Source organism: Periophthalmus magnuspinnatus, chromosome 23 (assembly GCF_009829125.3).
Source record: "Periophthalmus magnuspinnatus isolate fPerMag1 chromosome 23, fPerMag1.2.pri, whole genome shotgun sequence".
NCBI classification, from domain to species: Eukaryota; Metazoa; Chordata; class Actinopteri; order Gobiiformes; family Gobiidae; genus Periophthalmus; species Periophthalmus magnuspinnatus.
In genome coordinates, this window is record NC_047148.1 from 18,333,756 (window position 1) to 18,351,540 (window position 17,785).

At 38.7% G+C, this 17,785-nt stretch overlaps 3 protein-coding genes across 4 annotated transcripts; 2 read left to right on the forward strand and 1 right to left on the reverse strand.

Moving 5' to 3' along the window:
* The first annotated feature begins 1,223 nt into the window (after nucleotides 1-1,223).
* Nucleotides 1,224-3,288, forward strand: fbp1b (fructose-1,6-bisphosphatase 1b). Its single transcript, XM_033989733.2, has 8 exons — nucleotides 1,224-1,467; nucleotides 1,691-1,853; nucleotides 1,953-2,045; nucleotides 2,249-2,389; nucleotides 2,471-2,608; nucleotides 2,710-2,829; nucleotides 2,898-3,087; nucleotides 3,154-3,288. The coding sequence occupies exons 1-7, from the start codon at nucleotides 1,298-1,300 to the stop codon at nucleotides 3,084-3,086; spliced, it is 1,014 nt and encodes a 337-aa protein (XP_033845624.1). The 5' UTR covers nucleotides 1,224-1,297; the 3' UTR covers nucleotide 3,087; nucleotides 3,154-3,288.
* Nucleotides 3,289-4,204: 916 nt separating this feature from the next.
* Nucleotides 4,205-7,702, reverse strand: c9 (complement component 9). Its single transcript, XM_033989736.2, has 11 exons — nucleotides 7,610-7,702; nucleotides 7,432-7,519; nucleotides 6,686-6,836; nucleotides 6,171-6,312; nucleotides 5,924-6,062; nucleotides 5,576-5,845; nucleotides 5,262-5,502; nucleotides 5,055-5,183; nucleotides 4,778-4,953; nucleotides 4,473-4,704; nucleotides 4,205-4,404 (listed from the first exon to the last, which is right to left on the reverse strand). The coding sequence occupies exons 1-11, from the start codon at nucleotides 7,675-7,677 to the stop codon at nucleotides 4,247-4,249; spliced, it is 1,794 nt and encodes a 597-aa protein (XP_033845627.1). The 5' UTR covers nucleotides 7,678-7,702; the 3' UTR covers nucleotides 4,205-4,246.
* Nucleotides 7,703-11,766: 4,064 nt separating this feature from the next.
* Nucleotides 11,767-17,643, forward strand: dab2 (DAB adaptor protein 2). Of its 2 annotated transcripts, XM_033989731.2 has the most exons (15): nucleotides 11,767-11,961; nucleotides 13,175-13,401; nucleotides 13,509-13,648; nucleotides 13,765-13,863; nucleotides 13,955-14,086; nucleotides 14,168-14,260; nucleotides 14,488-14,514; nucleotides 14,591-14,638; nucleotides 14,725-14,787; nucleotides 15,087-15,689; nucleotides 16,048-16,177; nucleotides 16,250-16,894; nucleotides 16,964-17,142; nucleotides 17,230-17,312; nucleotides 17,397-17,643. In XM_033989731.2, the coding sequence occupies exons 2-14, from the start codon at nucleotides 13,278-13,280 to the stop codon at nucleotides 17,293-17,295; spliced, it is 2,349 nt and encodes a 782-aa protein (XP_033845622.1). In that variant the 5' UTR covers nucleotides 11,767-11,961; nucleotides 13,175-13,277; the 3' UTR covers nucleotides 17,296-17,312; nucleotides 17,397-17,643. The 2 variants fall into 2 exon arrangements, with proteins under 2 accessions (XP_033845622.1, XP_033845623.1); XM_033989732.2 differs by lacking the exon at nucleotides 15,087-15,689 and having other exon boundaries at nucleotides 11,773-11,961.
* The last annotated feature ends 142 nt before the right edge of the window (nucleotides 17,644-17,785 follow it).

Sequence of the window (17,785 nt, forward strand, 5' to 3'; positions counted from 1 at the left end):
AGAAAAGCGTGTACTACTCACTGGTGCTGCTGTGCTCAAGGGGAACGTGTTGTTGTTGTAGTTGCCTTGTATTTTAATTGCCAAAGGCCTAATCTTTCCTGACTTTTTAAGCAGCAAAGTGGTGCGCTCTCACAGGCCTGTCCTACAGCAGGATGAACTCACAGGAGTCAGGTGGACCACGATGCATTATTAATACACTCTGCAATAATGTGGGCACTCTGAGTAAACCGGCCATTGTTTTATTTGGCCAAGTAGTTATTATTTATTTTCTTTATTTTATTAACATTGACTTTGAGCTGTAAGTTGCAGAAACACAGTAGTTCTTTATACAACAAGAGTTAGAGCGCCATCGTGTGGACAGAATGAATTGTGCACCAAGAGTTACAATGATGAGCTGCAACTTCAGAAAGACGAAAAACAAATATATATTTTAAATGATTGAGTATTAATTATGGTTAAAAACTATATAACTTAGCATTTCAGTTTGTTATTTAGGCCTATTTGTTTTTTAATAAATTGCCTAGTCACTCAGATAGTTTAAGGTATGTGGTCAAGGGTCAACCTCCTGATGCATAGTTTGTTTGATCAGTTTTGCATCTCAGAGAACAGTCAAATGAATTACATAATAGTTGAGATAAAAGATATAACTCAACACCAGCCTCTGGTTCCATTGACACAATTGATGGACTGAAGGCCTCTGTGTAAAACACAGACTGAGTGGACAATGATTGTACTGATTTGGACTTCACACGTGAAAACTGGAACGATATAGTGGGGTCTAAACCAACTAAACTGGTACTAGACCAGGGTCTAAACAAGCATCAGAGCAGCCAGGGAGAAACCAAGTCAGGACTAAACTGGGCTCATAGTCAAACCATGACCAAACCAGGAAAAAATGGGAACTTAAAACTCATAGACCATGTCTACCAATTGCTTTGAAAATCCACTTTTAGACATTTAAAAATGATTTATTATTAAAATTACATATTGTTTATTGCAAGCGTTGTTAGTTTATTTTGCCACCAGTTGTGCTGATGCAAATAGATATCTTAATAGAAAAGGCCTTTTGTTTAGTTTTTTTTTAAAACACTTACTATCTTTGAACTTTGACCATTAACCCTCTGTTAAGCATCTGGTTAAACCTCCCCCAATATGATAAGCAGGCCGTGTGATTGGCTGGGAGAGATACACTCCCCTGCCCTCTCTTCTATCTCAGTGCAAGGTGCACATTGTGATTCTTTGAGCAATAGGAGAGCTTTTTCACAGGTCCAGTGGCAGTCCCAGTCCACCAGACAGAATGTCTGACAAAGCAGCCTTCGACACTAATGTGCTGACCCTCACTAGGTTTGTCCTGGAGGAGGGCAGGAAGGCCCAGGGCACAGGCGAGCTCACAAACCTTCTCAACTCCATCTGCACAGCTGTCAAAGCCATCTCCACTGCTGTCCGCAAGGCTGGGATCGCCAACCTGTGAGTATTCCTCTGTCAGGAAGACATATAACTTATGCATTTGGGGTGGTAGCTCTTTAGACACATGAATCACACAGTGGTGAATGATGACAAAGTGATGCCCAGATACCGTGATTTGATTTTGGTCAAGAATGTTCCCTGTCCAAGGCCCATAGTCCTCTACAGTAGCTCACACTTTTTATTATAACATAATAATCTGTTACCTCTGTGTTTAATTTGACAGCTATGGCATTGCGGGGAGCACAAACGTGACAGGAGACCAAGTAAAGAAGCTGGATGTGTTGTCAAATGATTTGGTCATCAACATGATCAAGTCCTCCTTCTCCTCCTGTGTGCTGGTGTCTGAGGAGGATGAGAAGGCCATTATTGTGGAACCAGAGAAGAGAGTATGAGTTTGTGTCATTCTATCATCCATGCATGTCTGATTTGTTCATTTCTCATTGATTTCAGTTCATGATATAAATGTAACAGTTTGTTGATCACAGGGAAAGTACATTGTGTGCTTTGATCCTTTGGACGGTTCTTCAAACATTGACTGTCTTGTCTCAATTGGGACCATCTTTGCTGTCTACAAAAAGGTAAAATACCTTTATAGTTTAATGGAAATACATTTCTCACTCATCACTCACTGATTCTTTAGTTTTATTCTTTCATGCGATATGCTGTACATCATTGTAGACTCTTAACTGTTGAGGAGTGTTTAAGATTAAAAAAACAAACAAAAAACAACAACTTATGATTGGATTTTAAATATTATTTGGTGTATACCTCCTTTTTATAGACCACAGATGACGAGCCTTGTGAGAAAGATGCCCTTCAGTCTGGGAGAAACATAGTTGCAGCTGGTTATGCTCTTTATGGCAGTGCCACTATGATGGTCCTATCTACTGGACAAGGAGTCAACTGCTTCATGCTTGACCCTGTAAGCATTTATTAAAAACTAATATTATTACAGTGTAATTAATGTCTTCTGATACAAAACTCCCCTTGTACATCTGCTCAGGCCATCGGTGAGTTCATTCTAGTAGATCGAGATGTAAAGATTAAGAAAAAGGGGAAAATTTACAGTTTAAATGAAGGATACGCACAGCATTTTTTCCCAGATGTAACAGAGTATCTACAAAAGAAGAAATACCCAGAGGTACACTCAGAACATTACAGTAATTCTTGTTTTTTTTATATAACATTGTTTTTTTTTGTGTGTAAATATATATATAATATATTTGAATATTAATATTTCAGGATGGCTCTGCTCCTTATGGTGGACGCTATGTGGGTTCTATGGTTGCAGATGTTCATCGTACCTTGGTGTATGGGGGGATCTTTTTATATCCTGCCAATGTCAAAAGTCCTAAAGGAAAGGTGGGCAGGGCTTACAGTCCCATTCATATCTTATGATACATGCACTCACTGAGTTTTCTGGGCTTTAGCTGAGGCTGCTGTATGAATGCAACCCTATGGCCTACATTATGGAGCAGGCAGGAGGTATGGCCACCACAGGGTCAATGAATGTTCTGGACATCGAGCCCACCTCCATCCACCAGAGAGTCCCAGTGGTTTTGGGCTCTCCTGATGATGTCAAAGAGTACATCGCAATCTACCAAAAACACGCCAAATGAGGTAACATCTTATGACAAACTTCTCTGGACAGAGAACATGGTGTTTAAATGTATTTTTCCTTTGTAGGGAGAAGACATGTTTTTGCACCCACCCCACATTTTGTCTGATATAAAGAAAAAAATATGACTCACTCAGGTTTTTAGTGGTGTTGGTGTGTATTATTTGTATCTTACAATAAATATAGCAAATGTTTATATGAAATATATAGTGTTTGTGTGCTGCTTTTTTACTTTAGAACAATCAATGTTTTATGAATAAATAAATGCAAGTAAATGCATAAATAGACAAATTAATAAATAATTTGGACAAACCTCCTTGTCAAAGCCTGGTCTCGTCAGATCTCAGAAGGAGGGCTGGGCCTGGTCAGGACTATGGGAGACTGCTGGGTATATCAGGTGGGTGAGGCAAAAACTATTGTTGTGTCCTTAGGCAAGCATGTTTGTGATGTGTGCATGAGTGTCTGTGGTGTTTGGAGAGGCAAATTGGCCCCCAACCTTGCTTCCGTCAGTCTACACCGGGGCAGTTGTGGATACAAATGCAGTTTACCACCATCGAGTATGGACTGAATGAATAATGCATGAAATTGTAAAGAGACTTTAAGCCTGTGGAAAAAAACACTATGTAAGACTGTATTATCATTCATTATTATTAATAAAAATAAAAACTGCTTAAAAGTTTAATTTTTAATGGTGTTTTCATGGTGCTCACAAGTGAGTTCACTCTCACAATACAAACAACTGATAGTAGCTGATTTAAACAAATGATTTCCACATAATTAATTATCGCCAGCTCTGACTAACACTTTATTGCTGTAGCAACTGGAAAAAATCAACAAGTGTTTTCATCTGCAACACCATCACAAATCACTCAGTCTCTGTACCTGCTGCCCTGTACCTACATGGTCCTAACTCTGCTCACGCAGCCTTGACCGCTGCAAAAATAGGTGCACTTCTAATAATCTTATGCGAAGATATACACAAAACAAACTAAACTCTAAGTCAGAATTTAGCTCTTCAGTATCTTCAGACCTTCACATAATTAGATCCATTTACAGTTCAATATATGAATTCATCATTGTTGTATTGTGGCGTTTTAATTCTGTTTTGTAAGTCCTTCCTTCTGTTTACTTTTTATTATAAATTAAAGTATTTCATAATTCTCAGCAGTACTCCTCGGCTCTACTTTCTCCAACACAATATGCATTCTGGAGGCCTTCTTTGTTGCAGGTGCGGGTTCTACTGCGTTTCCCAGCTGCACATTGAGTGTAGGCTGACCAGCACCCCCAGTTCCCAATCTGGTCCACAATGGGTATGTCCTCTGAAAGATTGTCAAAGTCAGAACACTCAAAAAAGCTTGTTGCACTGTTTAAATCTTTTCTTACTTACGGACGTTCTTAGATTGGACTTTGTAATTTTGGCAGGCCAGGCCTCCATAGGAAGGAGGACACAGGCACTGACACTCTCCTTCTATCAATGCAGGGGTGCCTCCATTTTGACAGGGCTTACACTTACACGGACTGTACTCTGCCACATACTCGGTTAACCCTCTCTTTATGTTGGCTATTAAGGTATTAGCATTGGGCAGATCCAGTGGTACCAGTGTGTAGATAGGCTCTGGCTGTCAGATTAAAACACATTAATAATAAAAAACACAAGTGTGTAATTGTATTCTGAATTACAAATGTCCATACATCACTCTCAAGGAGTATGGGCTCGTCCCCAATTGACCTAGCCCAGTTCTGAAAGGTCATCATATCCAGGATCCCCTCTTTGTTTAGGATGGCCTTTATGGCAGCAGCAGCTTCCGCACTGCCTCCATAAATGGCAGATACCACTGTGTCTACCGCAGCTTTACCAGCTTTTCCATCTGTGGTAAATGAGAAGAATTATTAGCTCACATTGTGCATAATATGCAAGTGTAAGTCACCACTGCAGTTATCAAAGTCATTATTAAAGAGATGGACACACCTTCAGTCTTGTTAGTAAATGTTTTACAATTGTCTGTATTAAAGTTTCCTGATGCATCAATATTGCCATTGCCAATATTGGCAGAGAGTCCTAGTTTGACACATTCTTGCAATGTTCTTTCTGTTATTTCTGTAAGCAAAAAAGTACAAATATAAAACAAATAACTACTACTATGATGTAGCACTACTACTTCTGAAGCACTCGTACTTTTCTTCTCGATGGTGTCCTGATTGAGAACATAGACAAGATCATATTGACCACCATGTCTTCCATTTTTGGTGTAGTGTGTTCCATAGTCCTCAATGAAGGAGAAATATATACTCTTTTCATATTCTAGTGGAAGTCTTTTAAGATCCTCCACAAAACCCATGGCGACAATAAGACCATTAGAACGCATCCTGTATGTGCTGAGCTGTATGGCTCCCTTAACACGGATGAAGCTCTTGTTCTACAGGGGAAAGACAGAAGACATACAGTTTAAGTTCCATAGCCCTGTGGACAATGAGTCAGTCTACTATTACCTTTATGGTTTTGTACTCCGACAGTTCCTTAACCATATTTTTCTTCTCGATTTGTGGATCAAAGCTTAGGCCTCCACTTATACTTGAACCTGCAGCTCCACTCCCAGCTCCACTCTCAGTTCCACTCCCAGCCGAAGTGGAAGGTTCACTGGGTGTAAATTTGAAGGATAATTGAACGTGAAGTTTATTGGACATTTCTCTGAGTATTTCTGTGAGGAGAGTTTGTGAATCTTCATAAATCTCCCTGGAAACCGTCTCTTTGACCACAGTCTTGGGAAAAGCAATATAGGACATTTAGCCATGTATACAAACACAACTGGCACAAAGGGATAAAAGAACACTCTAGACCTGATAGTTAAGGACTCCAAGGTTCCAAGGAATCCTGTCATATATTCCAGAGGTTGGGTTTCTCACTCTCTCACACCTCCCATTAAAAAAGTCATTGTTAAACGGGTTTTGTCTGGGATCTGTACTTAAGGGATTGATCCTGTTGCAAAGACACGATCAAAGAATTACATTTTAACTGGCAAACGATATTAAATTAATATTAATATGAAAAATAATATGAATACTTAATCATATGAATTATCCTTACCCATATCCTGCTCTCCTGCCATGCTCACTATTAATCAGATCAAGAACACCACATGGTTTACGCACTGGTTCACAATCCTCATCAGTCCCATCTTCACAGTCCAAATCCCCATTGCATTTAAGCCTCATTTTGATACACTGGCCTGGTCAGAAATGGAAATGACATTCATGTTGACACGTTTTGTCATTTAATTGTGTATAATTTAATTTACATCTATCCCAATGAACTGAAACGAGTAGCTTTCTGAATTCAGGTATTTGATTTCCAAGGCCAGAAAGCTGTTAACCCCATAAAAGAAAAACAAAAAACTACAACATTTGGTCAGCAGCCCCAGCGTTGAAGATGAAGTTTATGTTAAATATGAATATGTTATTGAATATCTGTGGGAACAATTATTTTAAACCTTGTAGCAGTTGTAGTTTAACTCATTTTTACTTTTACATACTATGAGTAGATATGGAATAGCTGATACAACTATGTTAACAACACAAAAGGCTTCAGAGAAAACATTTTACCTGATTCGCACATGAAGTCGCTTTGAGAACAAGCCGGAGCTGGTGGCGGGACACATGGTTGACTTGTCTCACAGGCCTCTCTCTCCCCCAAAGAGCCTTTGCAGGGTAGACCTCCAAACTGCCCAAACACCTCTACGGTCCTGGAGCGCCTCTGGTGTTAACATCAGGGTTTTAGGTCCATTTCAAGTTAAGGTCGGATACATTGTTTTCCATTTTTAGGAAAACAATGTATGCGATACGAGGTCAGTTTAAATGTAACGCAAGTTCTAAAAATGCATTTTTCTAAAAAAGGGACACAAAGGAAACGACGAAGTTCAAATCTGTCATTATCTGTCAACTCTTTGTCCAGTTGACAGATTTGAACTTCATGTGCTATGGATCAGACCTGGACGACTGAGGGTCTACACAGACATAGGGACACAAAGGGCGCTCTGTAAAGTAACACACATACTTTTCCAATCTTGGTCAAATATTTAGACAAGTTTTACAAACGGATTTTGTAATTATTGCTTTAATAGACAAAATTAGAATTTTGACATATTATCCCAATTTAGTTTACAAAAAATATATCATATAACCAAAAAGGATAAAGAATGAACCAAAACATTTAAACTTGACCTTAACTACATGTTTTCCAGAATTATATGTCCCAATATGAGCAATTTGGCCATTTTACCCATAAAATGTCAAAAATTACAATTGTAAAAATGTTTTTGTCAGGCAGGTTTATGATGAAGAATACTTACTCGTGTTTTTGAACAAGGATCACAGTTACCCCACTCAGACCACCGGCCCCAGACACAGTTTACAGGAGGAGGATCCGGTAAATCTACCCTGAAAATATCAGGAAATGCCATAAACAACAGGCAAACAGGCTTAACCTAAATCCATGACTTATGACTTCATAAAACAGGAAATACATACGTTCTTCCTTCAAACAGACACAGTGTGAGACAGAGGCCACAGAGGCCAAGCTGCAGAGCAGTCCTCATGTTGAAGTAGGTCTGTGTGATTCTGTGTGGTGATGCACTGTCTGTGCTTGTTGCTTTTATCTTCCTCCCATTGCTCGTTCATCAATGATTATACATGAAAAAGATTTGAGTTGCGTTACTATTTACATAATTGATTTCAGTGCCAGTAAAGCCCTGACATATTTCCAGAACTGAGTCCTTAAATTAAAAAGACGGGGGAAAGTAAACAGAATAAAAAAATATATATTTGAAGCCTTCTTTAGCAAATGTTGATCATTCACAAAGTGTATCCTCGCTGATAAATTGTGCAAGACAGTTAAATAAAAAACAGAGCACTGTAAAGATTACATCACACGTTAAACCCAAAAAAAGCTTCAAGTTGGGAAACAAAATGCACCTAGGCCTGTCACAATATACTGCGGAGAAAATATGATAATACTGAATGTCATTGTGCCACTGACACGATCAGCCTAAAGCAGGAGTTACCCCCAAAAAACATTCGATATGTACAGTACTGACAATGAACAGGAGCTGCAATAAATAAATGAATAAAAATAAATAAAACACTACTTTTTCAACTCTCTACAGTCAAATCTAATCATAGTACAGAAACATGACAAAACATTCCCCAGTATTACAGAGAAAAAGCACCTATGATCAACACTGACTCCCTAAAGGAATAGATCCATCATCATGTATTGAGTGTTTATTATGACAGGCCAAACTCTCTAACTCAGCAAAACTGTGAACCAAACTTGCATTAAAATTACTCCCAAGTTACATAAACTTTACCTGTAGTCTGTAATATTGAGATAATCTAACAAAATCAAGTAAACTTAACTTAATATCTGCACAATCTACACGTGTCACCATTTCTGACAGCCTACTTCAATCAATCAATCAAACATTATTCTCTGTGTCTAAGGTGAGACTTTTATTTATTTATGTTTTGGTTCCTTTGCTCTCTCAGCATGTATGATTCTATATGAAAACAAATGAACAAATTTGTCAGATCTGCACTCAAAGATGTTTTATTATTTCATTGAATTTTCTTTAATTGCATCTTTCTCATACAGGGACATAAAGATCAGGCTTTAAAGTAGCACCTACAAACACCAATTTCCAAGGTCGTATTTAAAAGATTTTGATGGCTTATACAAGGATTTGTTTAGATTTTTACACATAAAATGATCTATTTATATATAATCTATTGACTAAAATGTTTTATTATGGAACGCTGTTGTGACCTTCTGCAGTAGCCTGTGTGTTTTATGGGCAGTTGCATTACTATGTATGTCCTCTAGATGGAAACAGTGACATAATCCTTGGAATAGTACTAATGCATTGCAACCCTTCATAAACATTACAGTAAACTTTAGAGACAAAAAAAAATGCGATAGAATTGTCCCTCTCCCGCAAAGCAAGTCTGACAGCTCCATTAATTGTTTATTAAATGGAGACGTGCTACGAGAATACTGTTTACACTGTTGTTCTATAGTCTGTCATGTGATTTGGGAAGTCTTGCTGATTCTGCATGTTTTGTTCTTCAAAATGACTTGGGCTTTTTAGGGTGAATAGCACGCACATGTAATGTAGACACAAGTGCGGTAATTGTTGTTGGAAGGCTTCTAAGTCATTTTAAAATGATGCAATAATAGCAGCATGTGTTTAGTAAGATAAATCATAATGATCTGGTGCACTATTTGCTGTAGCACTCCTCTTACTCTCAGGGTGTCTGCTGCTGAAGGGGCGGCTCAGCGCCTCTACAGTCTGGTGCAGAGTCCAGTGGGCTGCCCTTCTGCCCACCACGTTCCAGCTCTTTCTCTCTTTGCTGAGTGAGAATCCCGAGGAGGGGCCTGCACACCGCTTCTTGTACAAGGTATCTGTGAATCTAGTCTTTGAGTAATGCTTATTGTCTTTGTCGTCTGTTGGAACAACAAATACACAACAACAATAATTTTTTGGAAATAACATAACATTAACCAACCCTCCACTTTTGACTTTTGCAGTTTCACGGACTCATTACTCAAACCATGATGCAGCCTGTAAGGAGGGTAGTAGGGTAGTCTTGTGGTCATGGCCTGTTGGAGAAGCACAACTATGTGCAGAAGTCATCACTTTTATGGGGTCCAACAGCTTCCTCCTGGCTTTCAGGAAACCAGAGTGATAAGGTGCTTGGCTTTTACTAAAAAGACTTCCTGTTTTCACAAGGGGTTCAAACTGGGATGGACTATTGCTTACTTCACTGTAACTGACACATTTCACACAAATGTAATCTTAACATATATAAGGTTCAATTAAATACAGCACCATACTGACAATTTAGAGACATACCTCTGTGTTTAATGTCATTCAATAAAAGTGTATAACATAATATAAATGATTAGAGATATATTGGTTGGTCGATATATCAGGCTGATATTTGCACTGAATATAAGCCTCATTTGAATATCAGCCTGTAGCAGAGGCCGATGTTCTGTCTGGCCCAACCAGCCGCCTAAACATTATGCATGAAGCTTTATTTGAACACTTTAGTACAAAGGAGGTACTGGAAAAAAATGTGACTGCACAGCTCTCTAAACCAGTTTGTAGTAAAAAAAAGGTTGTGGATGAGTTGGTACTAAATTCAAATTGAATAATTTGAGGAAAATGATCAAAATCAGCCATCGGTTTCTCTGGATTCAAAAAATCTGTAAAAAAACAACAAAAAAACATATCAGTGGATCTCTATAGATGATATTACGGGCCTATATATTTATATATTGTGTATGTTTGTGTATATTTGATTCAGAATGCAACACCCTGCCACTCATCATATAAACATGCCTAGAATACTGTGGAGTTATTAGTTCTCTAATTGTTCGAGGCCTGTCTTTAAAATGACACATTTAGACATTTACATTTAGAGTGATATTTAATTCAACTCTACTGTTGTGACACAAATCAAATGTTTACATTTACTGTATGTGAAAGAAATAATTAGAAAGGTTTAAAAGCTTCTGTCAGCAGAAAAAAAGACACAAAGCCAGGAAGGACGTCCTTCCTCTGTCATTTTCTAATCCCTCTACTCTCAAACTAAAAACTACAGTATAGGCTTACTATTACAACATGTGTACTGTCAGAACAATCCAGAATATGTTGCCATAACAACAATTATTTGTATAATACTGCACATTGCGTAATATACAAAATAATTTAAATAGTATAATATTGCAAATTGTGCCTTTTCAAAATCCTACAGAGCAGACTGTACTGCATTGAGTGTAGTATCATGTTTTGTTGACAATATTAAGTGATTTGAACATTTGTGTTTTATTTTCTTCAAATGTTTGTGATCTACCACAAAAATACTAGATTTTGTGCATTATTTTATGTTTTCGATTACTAGCTACATTTCTAACACTGGATCAGATTTCACACATGACCCATATGAATCACTCTATAACATGACAACACTCTGATCAAGAAGCTGGTGACTCCATGAGCTTTCAGTAAATGAACGAGGCCTTGTCAAAAATGTGCTTTGTTAGCAACAGGAAATTTTCCGTTTCTGTTGTTTGTGCAGTGGACACTGTTTCTCTAGAATTTTCTAATATTAAGCAATTCAAAAAAACAGTAATCCCAAAGAGAAGGACTATGGATATTTATGTATATTTCTAATGCCAACATTTTAAGTGAACTTAAAATGAACTGCTATTTAAAACAAAGACACTGGTTCACTGCATATGCAGTGAACAGTTTACAGTGACTCCAGTGCAGTATATTTCTTCCTCAAAATGTAGGTTAATTCAGGATCAGAAGTCAAATCATCTTTGTCTTTTACCCAGAAAGCACATTTTTGACACAAAGTATCTTCTTGTTCCTTTTACATGATGCTCACTGAGGATTTGGAAAGAGCAGGAGCAAAGTCAATAATATCGGCTGGTTTGACCTTGGTTGCAGAGCAGACTCTCTCAGAGCAGACTCTCGCAGAGGAGCCTGTTGCAGAGCAGACTCTCACAGAGCAGACTCTCTCAAGAGCAGACTCTCACTGAGGAGCCTGTTGCAGAGTTGCCCGAATCCGGGAAGCCCCGCCTCCTCGTCCCTTGCATGATGAGGGCCACGCTCGCTGTCAGGCAGACACTCAGGGGTTAAAGTGGGAGTTTGAAGCAGCCTCTCGCTCTGTCTTCTGCTTTCAGCGGAAAACATCTGACTGCTGGACTTCTTTACTCTGCTGCGTTTGCATCGCCGTCATTTTCTACACCAGGAGCCTTAGAGAGAAACTATCTAACCTGTTGTGCTGCGTTTTCCCTGTTGGGTTTTCAGGTAAGTTTCTGTGCTGTAAATTTCATTAATTGGGGACCTGACTCAAACAAAAACGCTTATGCCATCGTTTAATTGGCCGCACTCGTCCTGCGCAGAAAAAGGCTTGGAGCGTCTGGAATTGATCCAAAATTGCATACAAAAGTTTATGAATATGTACTTTGTATTTGCCATAATGTTTTACGTGACCCTTTCCCCCTTTTAAACCCCCAGTGTATCCACAGTGTGTCCACTTTAGTTTGAAAGTGAATGCACAGTTGTACTGGGCCTGTGGTATTTCACCATCTCATTCACTCTGTCTGCAGACTGACTCATTCTGTGATTTCCTCCAGATGTTCAGTAGTTTAGGCTTCCTGAGGATTGTGACATGTCTGTTTGCATAGAGTCTTTTGCCTCGACAAAATATGAATTCAGCACTTTTCTGTGCTGTTGTTGTGATGGTGGGTTTGTCAGCCAGTGATGTTTTTAATGCTTGTCATCATAACTGTGCCATATACATTGTTACAAAAGTAAAAAATTAACCGCATTAAGTTGAAAATTTACCCTTTTTATTAGTCTTTTCAGGACGCTGACACAGTTAGTTATTGGTCAAACTAAATCATGTGTCATTTGTGCAAATTCATCAGTTTTGTCAAACTATAAAACAGAGACTGCCCCCTTGTCCCTGTCTCTAAGGTTTATTGTTTTAGTGCAGGACAAAAGTTCTTACCTTCTCCTACCTGTGTTAACATGATAGCAGTGGAAATCCTCTGTAAACATAAGCATCTTTTGTCTCAGTATGGACAAGGCCTCAATTTCCTTCTGCGAAATGACATACCAGACGGATTTAATGATAAGTCAAAGACAGCCTCCTCTAACCAGCTATTGTTTGGTATGCATGGGAAGAAATCACTGTGGCTGGATTATTATTTTGGACGGATTTGTAGATGATATTGCACACAGTCAGTCAGTTTCCTTGTGTCTGGCATAAGGATAGAGATGCCTGTAGTTTTAGACTTGTTGATTTTCTTAAACTCACAAGGCCACTGGGATTGCACTGTATGAGCGTAGATAATCTGACTTTATAGTTTAAAAGTTTAAGAGAGTCTAAGCAGTATTATTATTATTATGCTTTTTAAGGAATGTGCTCTTATTCCACAACATCCTTAAGTATCCTTCATTATATGCTTTAAGTTTAAATTATTTTAGTCCACCTTAACCTCTTTCTCTTTTTCAGAGGCATAAAACAAAGCATGTGTGGGTGTTAAGAGTTTGACCTCTGGCCTGAAGACGCTGACCTCTGGCTGTTCATTTGTCCACTTGAGCTTCTCTCCACAACAATGTCTGCAGAAGTGGAAAATGGCCCGCCTGTCCAAACAGATACAACAAGTCCAAGCTCCACCACTCCTCCCACTACACCAACAACTCCATCCAAGGTCCCATTCAAGAAAGAGAAAAAGAAAGGTAACGTATTAGATCATTAGAAGGAGGACTGGGAAATGTGACAAAAGAAAACCAAGATGTTTCCCTCATATTGGCACGATACGATTTTTTTATTAGATTTTTGTCAGTTCCAGAGAAGACAGACGAATACCTACTGGCCCGGTTTCAAGGGGATGGTGTGAGGTACAAAGCCAAGCTCATTGGTATTGATGATGTCCCAGAGGCAAGAGGAGACAAGATGTGCCAGGATTCAATGATGAAGCTGAAGGTAAAACAAAAATCAAAACAGGACATTTAATTAATGAATGTATGAAATGAAGACAAATGATGATTCAGTTGTGTACATTAACTGCATTCAGACATAATCCAGGTTATTCTCTTTAGGGCATTGCAGTTGCGGCTCGTTCCCAAGGTAAACACAAACAAAGAATTTGGGTCAACATTTCGATGGCAGGCATGAAGATTATTGATGAGAAGTCTGGAGTATGTTTCATTCATTAATATTTCTGAATGTTAATCTGTTTTTATTGTCAGTTTGCATTAAATATCAATGTTATACCCTTATTCTGTTCAGGTGATTGAGCATGAGCATGCGGTAAACAAGATCTCCTTCATAGCCAGAGATGTGACAGACAATAGAGCGTTTGGCTATGTCTGTGGAGTTGAGGGGCAGCATCAGTTTTATGCAATAAAAACGGCACAGCAGGTAAATTTATACATGAGGTAAAGTCAACACATACAGTTTATTTAGAAAAAAACCCAAAACTATTCTTTTGTCTTAATACAGGCTGAACCACTTGTCATCGACCTAAAAGATTTATTTCAGGTCATCTTCAACATGAGAAAGAAAGAGGCAGAGGCTGCGCAGAAAGGCATAAAGGTAAAGGGTTTGGCACAGATTTTATAAGGCCTCTCTGAGAGAACAATTTCCTTTCGAAGACATTACCTCACTGCTCCTGAAGCAGCAACAAGGTACACTGTATGCAGCACGAAAACCCAACAGTGCCCCTCTGTGCTCTGTCAATGAATCACAGCTTCAGGCATTCCATTGAAATGATGTGAAAAAACCCATAAGTAAAGCCATTAACAGTCTGCGTCTGTTTCCAGGGAGAAAATGGCAGCGCAGTAGTTGAGGTATAAGTTTTATAAAATGAGACTGTGTTTTGTTTTAGTTGCAGCAAAGAATAACTTTTTAAAATGTTGCTTTTAGAATGGAGAAGACGCCTTGTTAAAAACGGATGTGGGGAAAACAGACCAAGTGGGAATTGATCATTATTTTAAATGACATGAATTGTTGCTCTTGTTTGATATATATTGGTAAGTTTTGTCTCATTTTACCATCAGCCAATTGAGCAGCCTGACCTTTTTGGAGACATAACAACCCCACCAGACATCCAGGCTCCAAATGTAAGTATTTGGTTTAAGTTGATTAAATAAATGTGTAAAAAGCCACACATTTTACCACATTTACTTAAAATCTCTGCCAGATTAGTTATACCACTTAATGTTCCACTTATGTAAGCCTACAATAATGCTACTTTTGTATGTCGAAATCTATTTGACTTTAGTTCTTAAACAGCACTTACTTGTATTGTTAAAGAACTATCTCTTTACCATGTGATTTATATTTCATATTTCACACTTTTTGTCATTTTTATGTAAACTGATCTATGGTTCCTTTTCTTTTCTGCTTTCGTGTTAAGCAGGAAGCTAATGACATTCTGTTGCTGGATTTTTCTGCTGATGTTGACTGCAATCAGAATCATATAAATGGAACGTCCTCTGTTACATCCTGTGCCCTTAACCATAAAACAGTCAAAACATTTTCAGAAAAATTAGGTTATTTTCCAACCCCCGATAATGATCCTTTTAGAGATGACCCACTTTCAAAATCACCCCCCCAGAATATCTCAAAGCACCCCATGGACACTAACTACTGCTTAAACAAAACTGCTGGCAGCGTTGTTAATACAGTCAGTAACAATGTTTTAAATGTGGACTCTGAACAGCTTACTCAAATAAATGAGTTATCCAGTAAAACTATGATCCTTGCTATCAACCATGGTTACTGGCCTCTAGGTGGTAAAATATCAGAAGACGGCACAAATACCATAATGGACGGAAATCATTTGGACTCATCTTTTACATCTAGTAACCCATTTTTTGAAAACGCTTTGGAAAATTCCACATCATTAAACGACACAAGTGATAGAAAGTCTCAAAACAATAGGCCATATTATAGCAAAGATTCCATTGTGATTAGTCCACCTCCCCAAAGCTTTAAGACTGGACGAAGAAGAAGCACAAAGGTGAAACTTCAGTCTTTTAAGTAGCACATTTGGGATGCTGCATGTGGTTTGCATTTTGGCTTATCATAAACTCTCAGGGAACATGGTTGTCAGAGTATGTGGGACTTTAGGTTGGTGACCTCTACTTTACACTCAGGTGTTATCTTTATTTTGGATGAGGTTGAACCTTTTCCTCTTGCATGTCTGCTGCACTGTAACCTCATAACTCTTCTTCTGGCATGTCTGTACTTTATGTTTCATGTATACGAAGCAATGCATTTGAAAGCACATGCATGAAGATGGTTTTATTTATATCATAAATACCCTTTGTTTTATCTTTGGTACTATCTGCTTCTAATGGTTATTATTTTCTGAGTAGTCTACATCAAGTGACCTTTTTGGAGCAGATCTGTTTTCTGGTACTGGTCAGTCTGAAGGATCATCTGCTGCAGGTGACCTCTTTAACAGTACCTCTGCAAACTCCAATCCATCATCTTTAGCTGCTTTAGGTAACTTATTTGTGCACACACATATCTATCTATCTATATATCTAGATTTTTAATTTTTTGTTGTTGCTGTAGGAAATCTTCAGTTAGGTCCGCCTCCTTCAAATGTCACTGCTGCACCAGTGTGGGGAGCCCCCAACACCACAACTTCCATCTTAAACATGCCCGGGGTGATGCCTGGTGCTCCCAGGCCTGTTTATCCGCAGCCATCTGCCTTTGGTGGGTTACCTATACCCCCATCTGCGTGGGGCCCACAAATGCCAGCTCAGTTTAATCCACCTTTATCTCCACCTCACCTTGCTTGGGGTCAACCTAGTGCAACGATGCCCCCTGTTGGTCCAGGGTGGGGCCAACCTTCCACTAATCCTTTTCACTCCGGGCCATTCTCTGCTATGGGTGACCAGCAAGGTCCAGCTAGACCCCCTCCTAGACCACCTGTAAAAGAGCCTGCAAAGGTAGAAAACAATGCCTTCACAGCTTTGGATCCTCTGGGAGATAAAGAAAAGAAGATGGGAAAGGACATGTTCAAAGACTTCAAAATCGCCAAGCCCCCAGCCATTCCAGCAAGAAAAGGCGAACAAGGGTCAAACATCGCACCAGTCCCCGACAGTAAAGAAGCAGGTGCATTTGAGCAGTACTTCTCCAGTAAAGTGGGCGTGGCTCAGGATGCAGCAGATCATGATGACTTTGATATAAATCGGATCTCAGCAGCAGCTAATGGTAAGACCCCCGTGCAAGAAATTAAAATGTTTTATAACCAAACTCTAAACTGTACTTCAATTTACATAGGCACACCAAAACCAACTCCAGTGCCTGCTCCAAGCTTGGACCCGGGCTTTTTAGATGCCGCATTTTCTGCTCCAGCTGCAAATACTCCTGCACAAGCCCAAACTCTCAACCAGGACATATTTGATGATGCTTTTGGGGTTTCAGCATCAAGTCCATCCATAGCACCAGTTTTAACAGTGGTACTTTTATTTTTTTTTTACTTATTCCCTAACATACTCTACACACAATTTTGGCCAACATTTGTAATTGTTTTTAATGTTTTTCAGCCAAACCCTTCATTTGGACAGAGCACTGGTGCTCTGGGACTTGCTTTTGATGACCCTTTTGCTTAATAAAAGACTATGTAAAGGTGGGCAATTGTTCTCATAGATTTACATTTTAAATTGAATATGTAATGTATATTCCAGTTACAATTATTTTCTATCTTTTCCAGATGCTGTGGAAGCAAATGATAATAATGAAGATCTTTGAAGGAAATGGCAACTTTGGATTCAATTATTATTTTCAGCTCAAAAGAAATCTTTGGCTTTTACACCTGGTGTGTTTGTCCTCATTTAAGCTGATGGTAGTTATTGAAAACAGCAAATGTAGAAAATAGTAGGCTAAAAATGTCCATTAAAAGAACAGGAAGTTGTCTAATGTATAAAAATAACCAAATAAAACAACTACATTATTCAGTGATCTTGTCTTCAGTGTACACTGTTCTCTAGGTCTACCCTCCTGCTACACACTGCAGTAGTGCGATCACTTCACCAAAATCAAGTGTTTGAAGGTGTGGATACAATATTGTCCGCTCATCTTCTCTCTTTTAAAAAAAAAAAC

Bases quoted from the DNA above. Each gene is read 5' to 3' on its own strand.
- fbp1b (XM_033989733.2), top strand. From the start codon at position 1,298: ATGTCTGACAAAGCAGCCTTCGACACTAATGTGCTGACCCTCACTAGG. The intron at 2,046-2,248 runs GTAAAATACCTT...TCCTTTTTATAG, and splicing joins TCTTTGCTGTCTACAAAAAG to ACCACAGATGACGAGCCTTG. The intron at 2,390-2,470 runs GTAAGCATTTAT...ACATCTGCTCAG, and splicing joins ACTGCTTCATGCTTGACCCT to GCCATCGGTGAGTTCATTCT.
- c9 (XM_033989736.2), bottom strand. From the start codon at position 7,677: ATGAGGACTGCTCTGCAGCTTGGCCTCTGTGGCCTCTGTCTCACACTG. The intron at 5,846-5,923 runs GTCTAGAGTGTT...GCTTTTCCCAAG, and splicing joins TTGGAGTCCTTAACTATCAG to ACTGTGGTCAAAGAGACGGT. The intron at 4,954-5,054 runs GTGTGTCCATCT...CATTTACCACAG, and splicing joins ATTTACTAACAAGACTGAAG to ATGGAAAAGCTGGTAAAGCT.
- dab2 (XM_033989731.2), top strand. From the start codon at position 13,278: ATGTCTGCAGAAGTGGAAAATGGCCCGCCTGTCCAAACAGATACAACA. The intron at 13,649-13,764 runs GTAAAACAAAAA...TATTCTCTTTAG, and splicing joins ATTCAATGATGAAGCTGAAG to GGCATTGCAGTTGCGGCTCG. The intron at 14,087-14,167 runs GTAAATTTATAC...GTCTTAATACAG, and splicing joins CAATAAAAACGGCACAGCAG to GCTGAACCACTTGTCATCGA.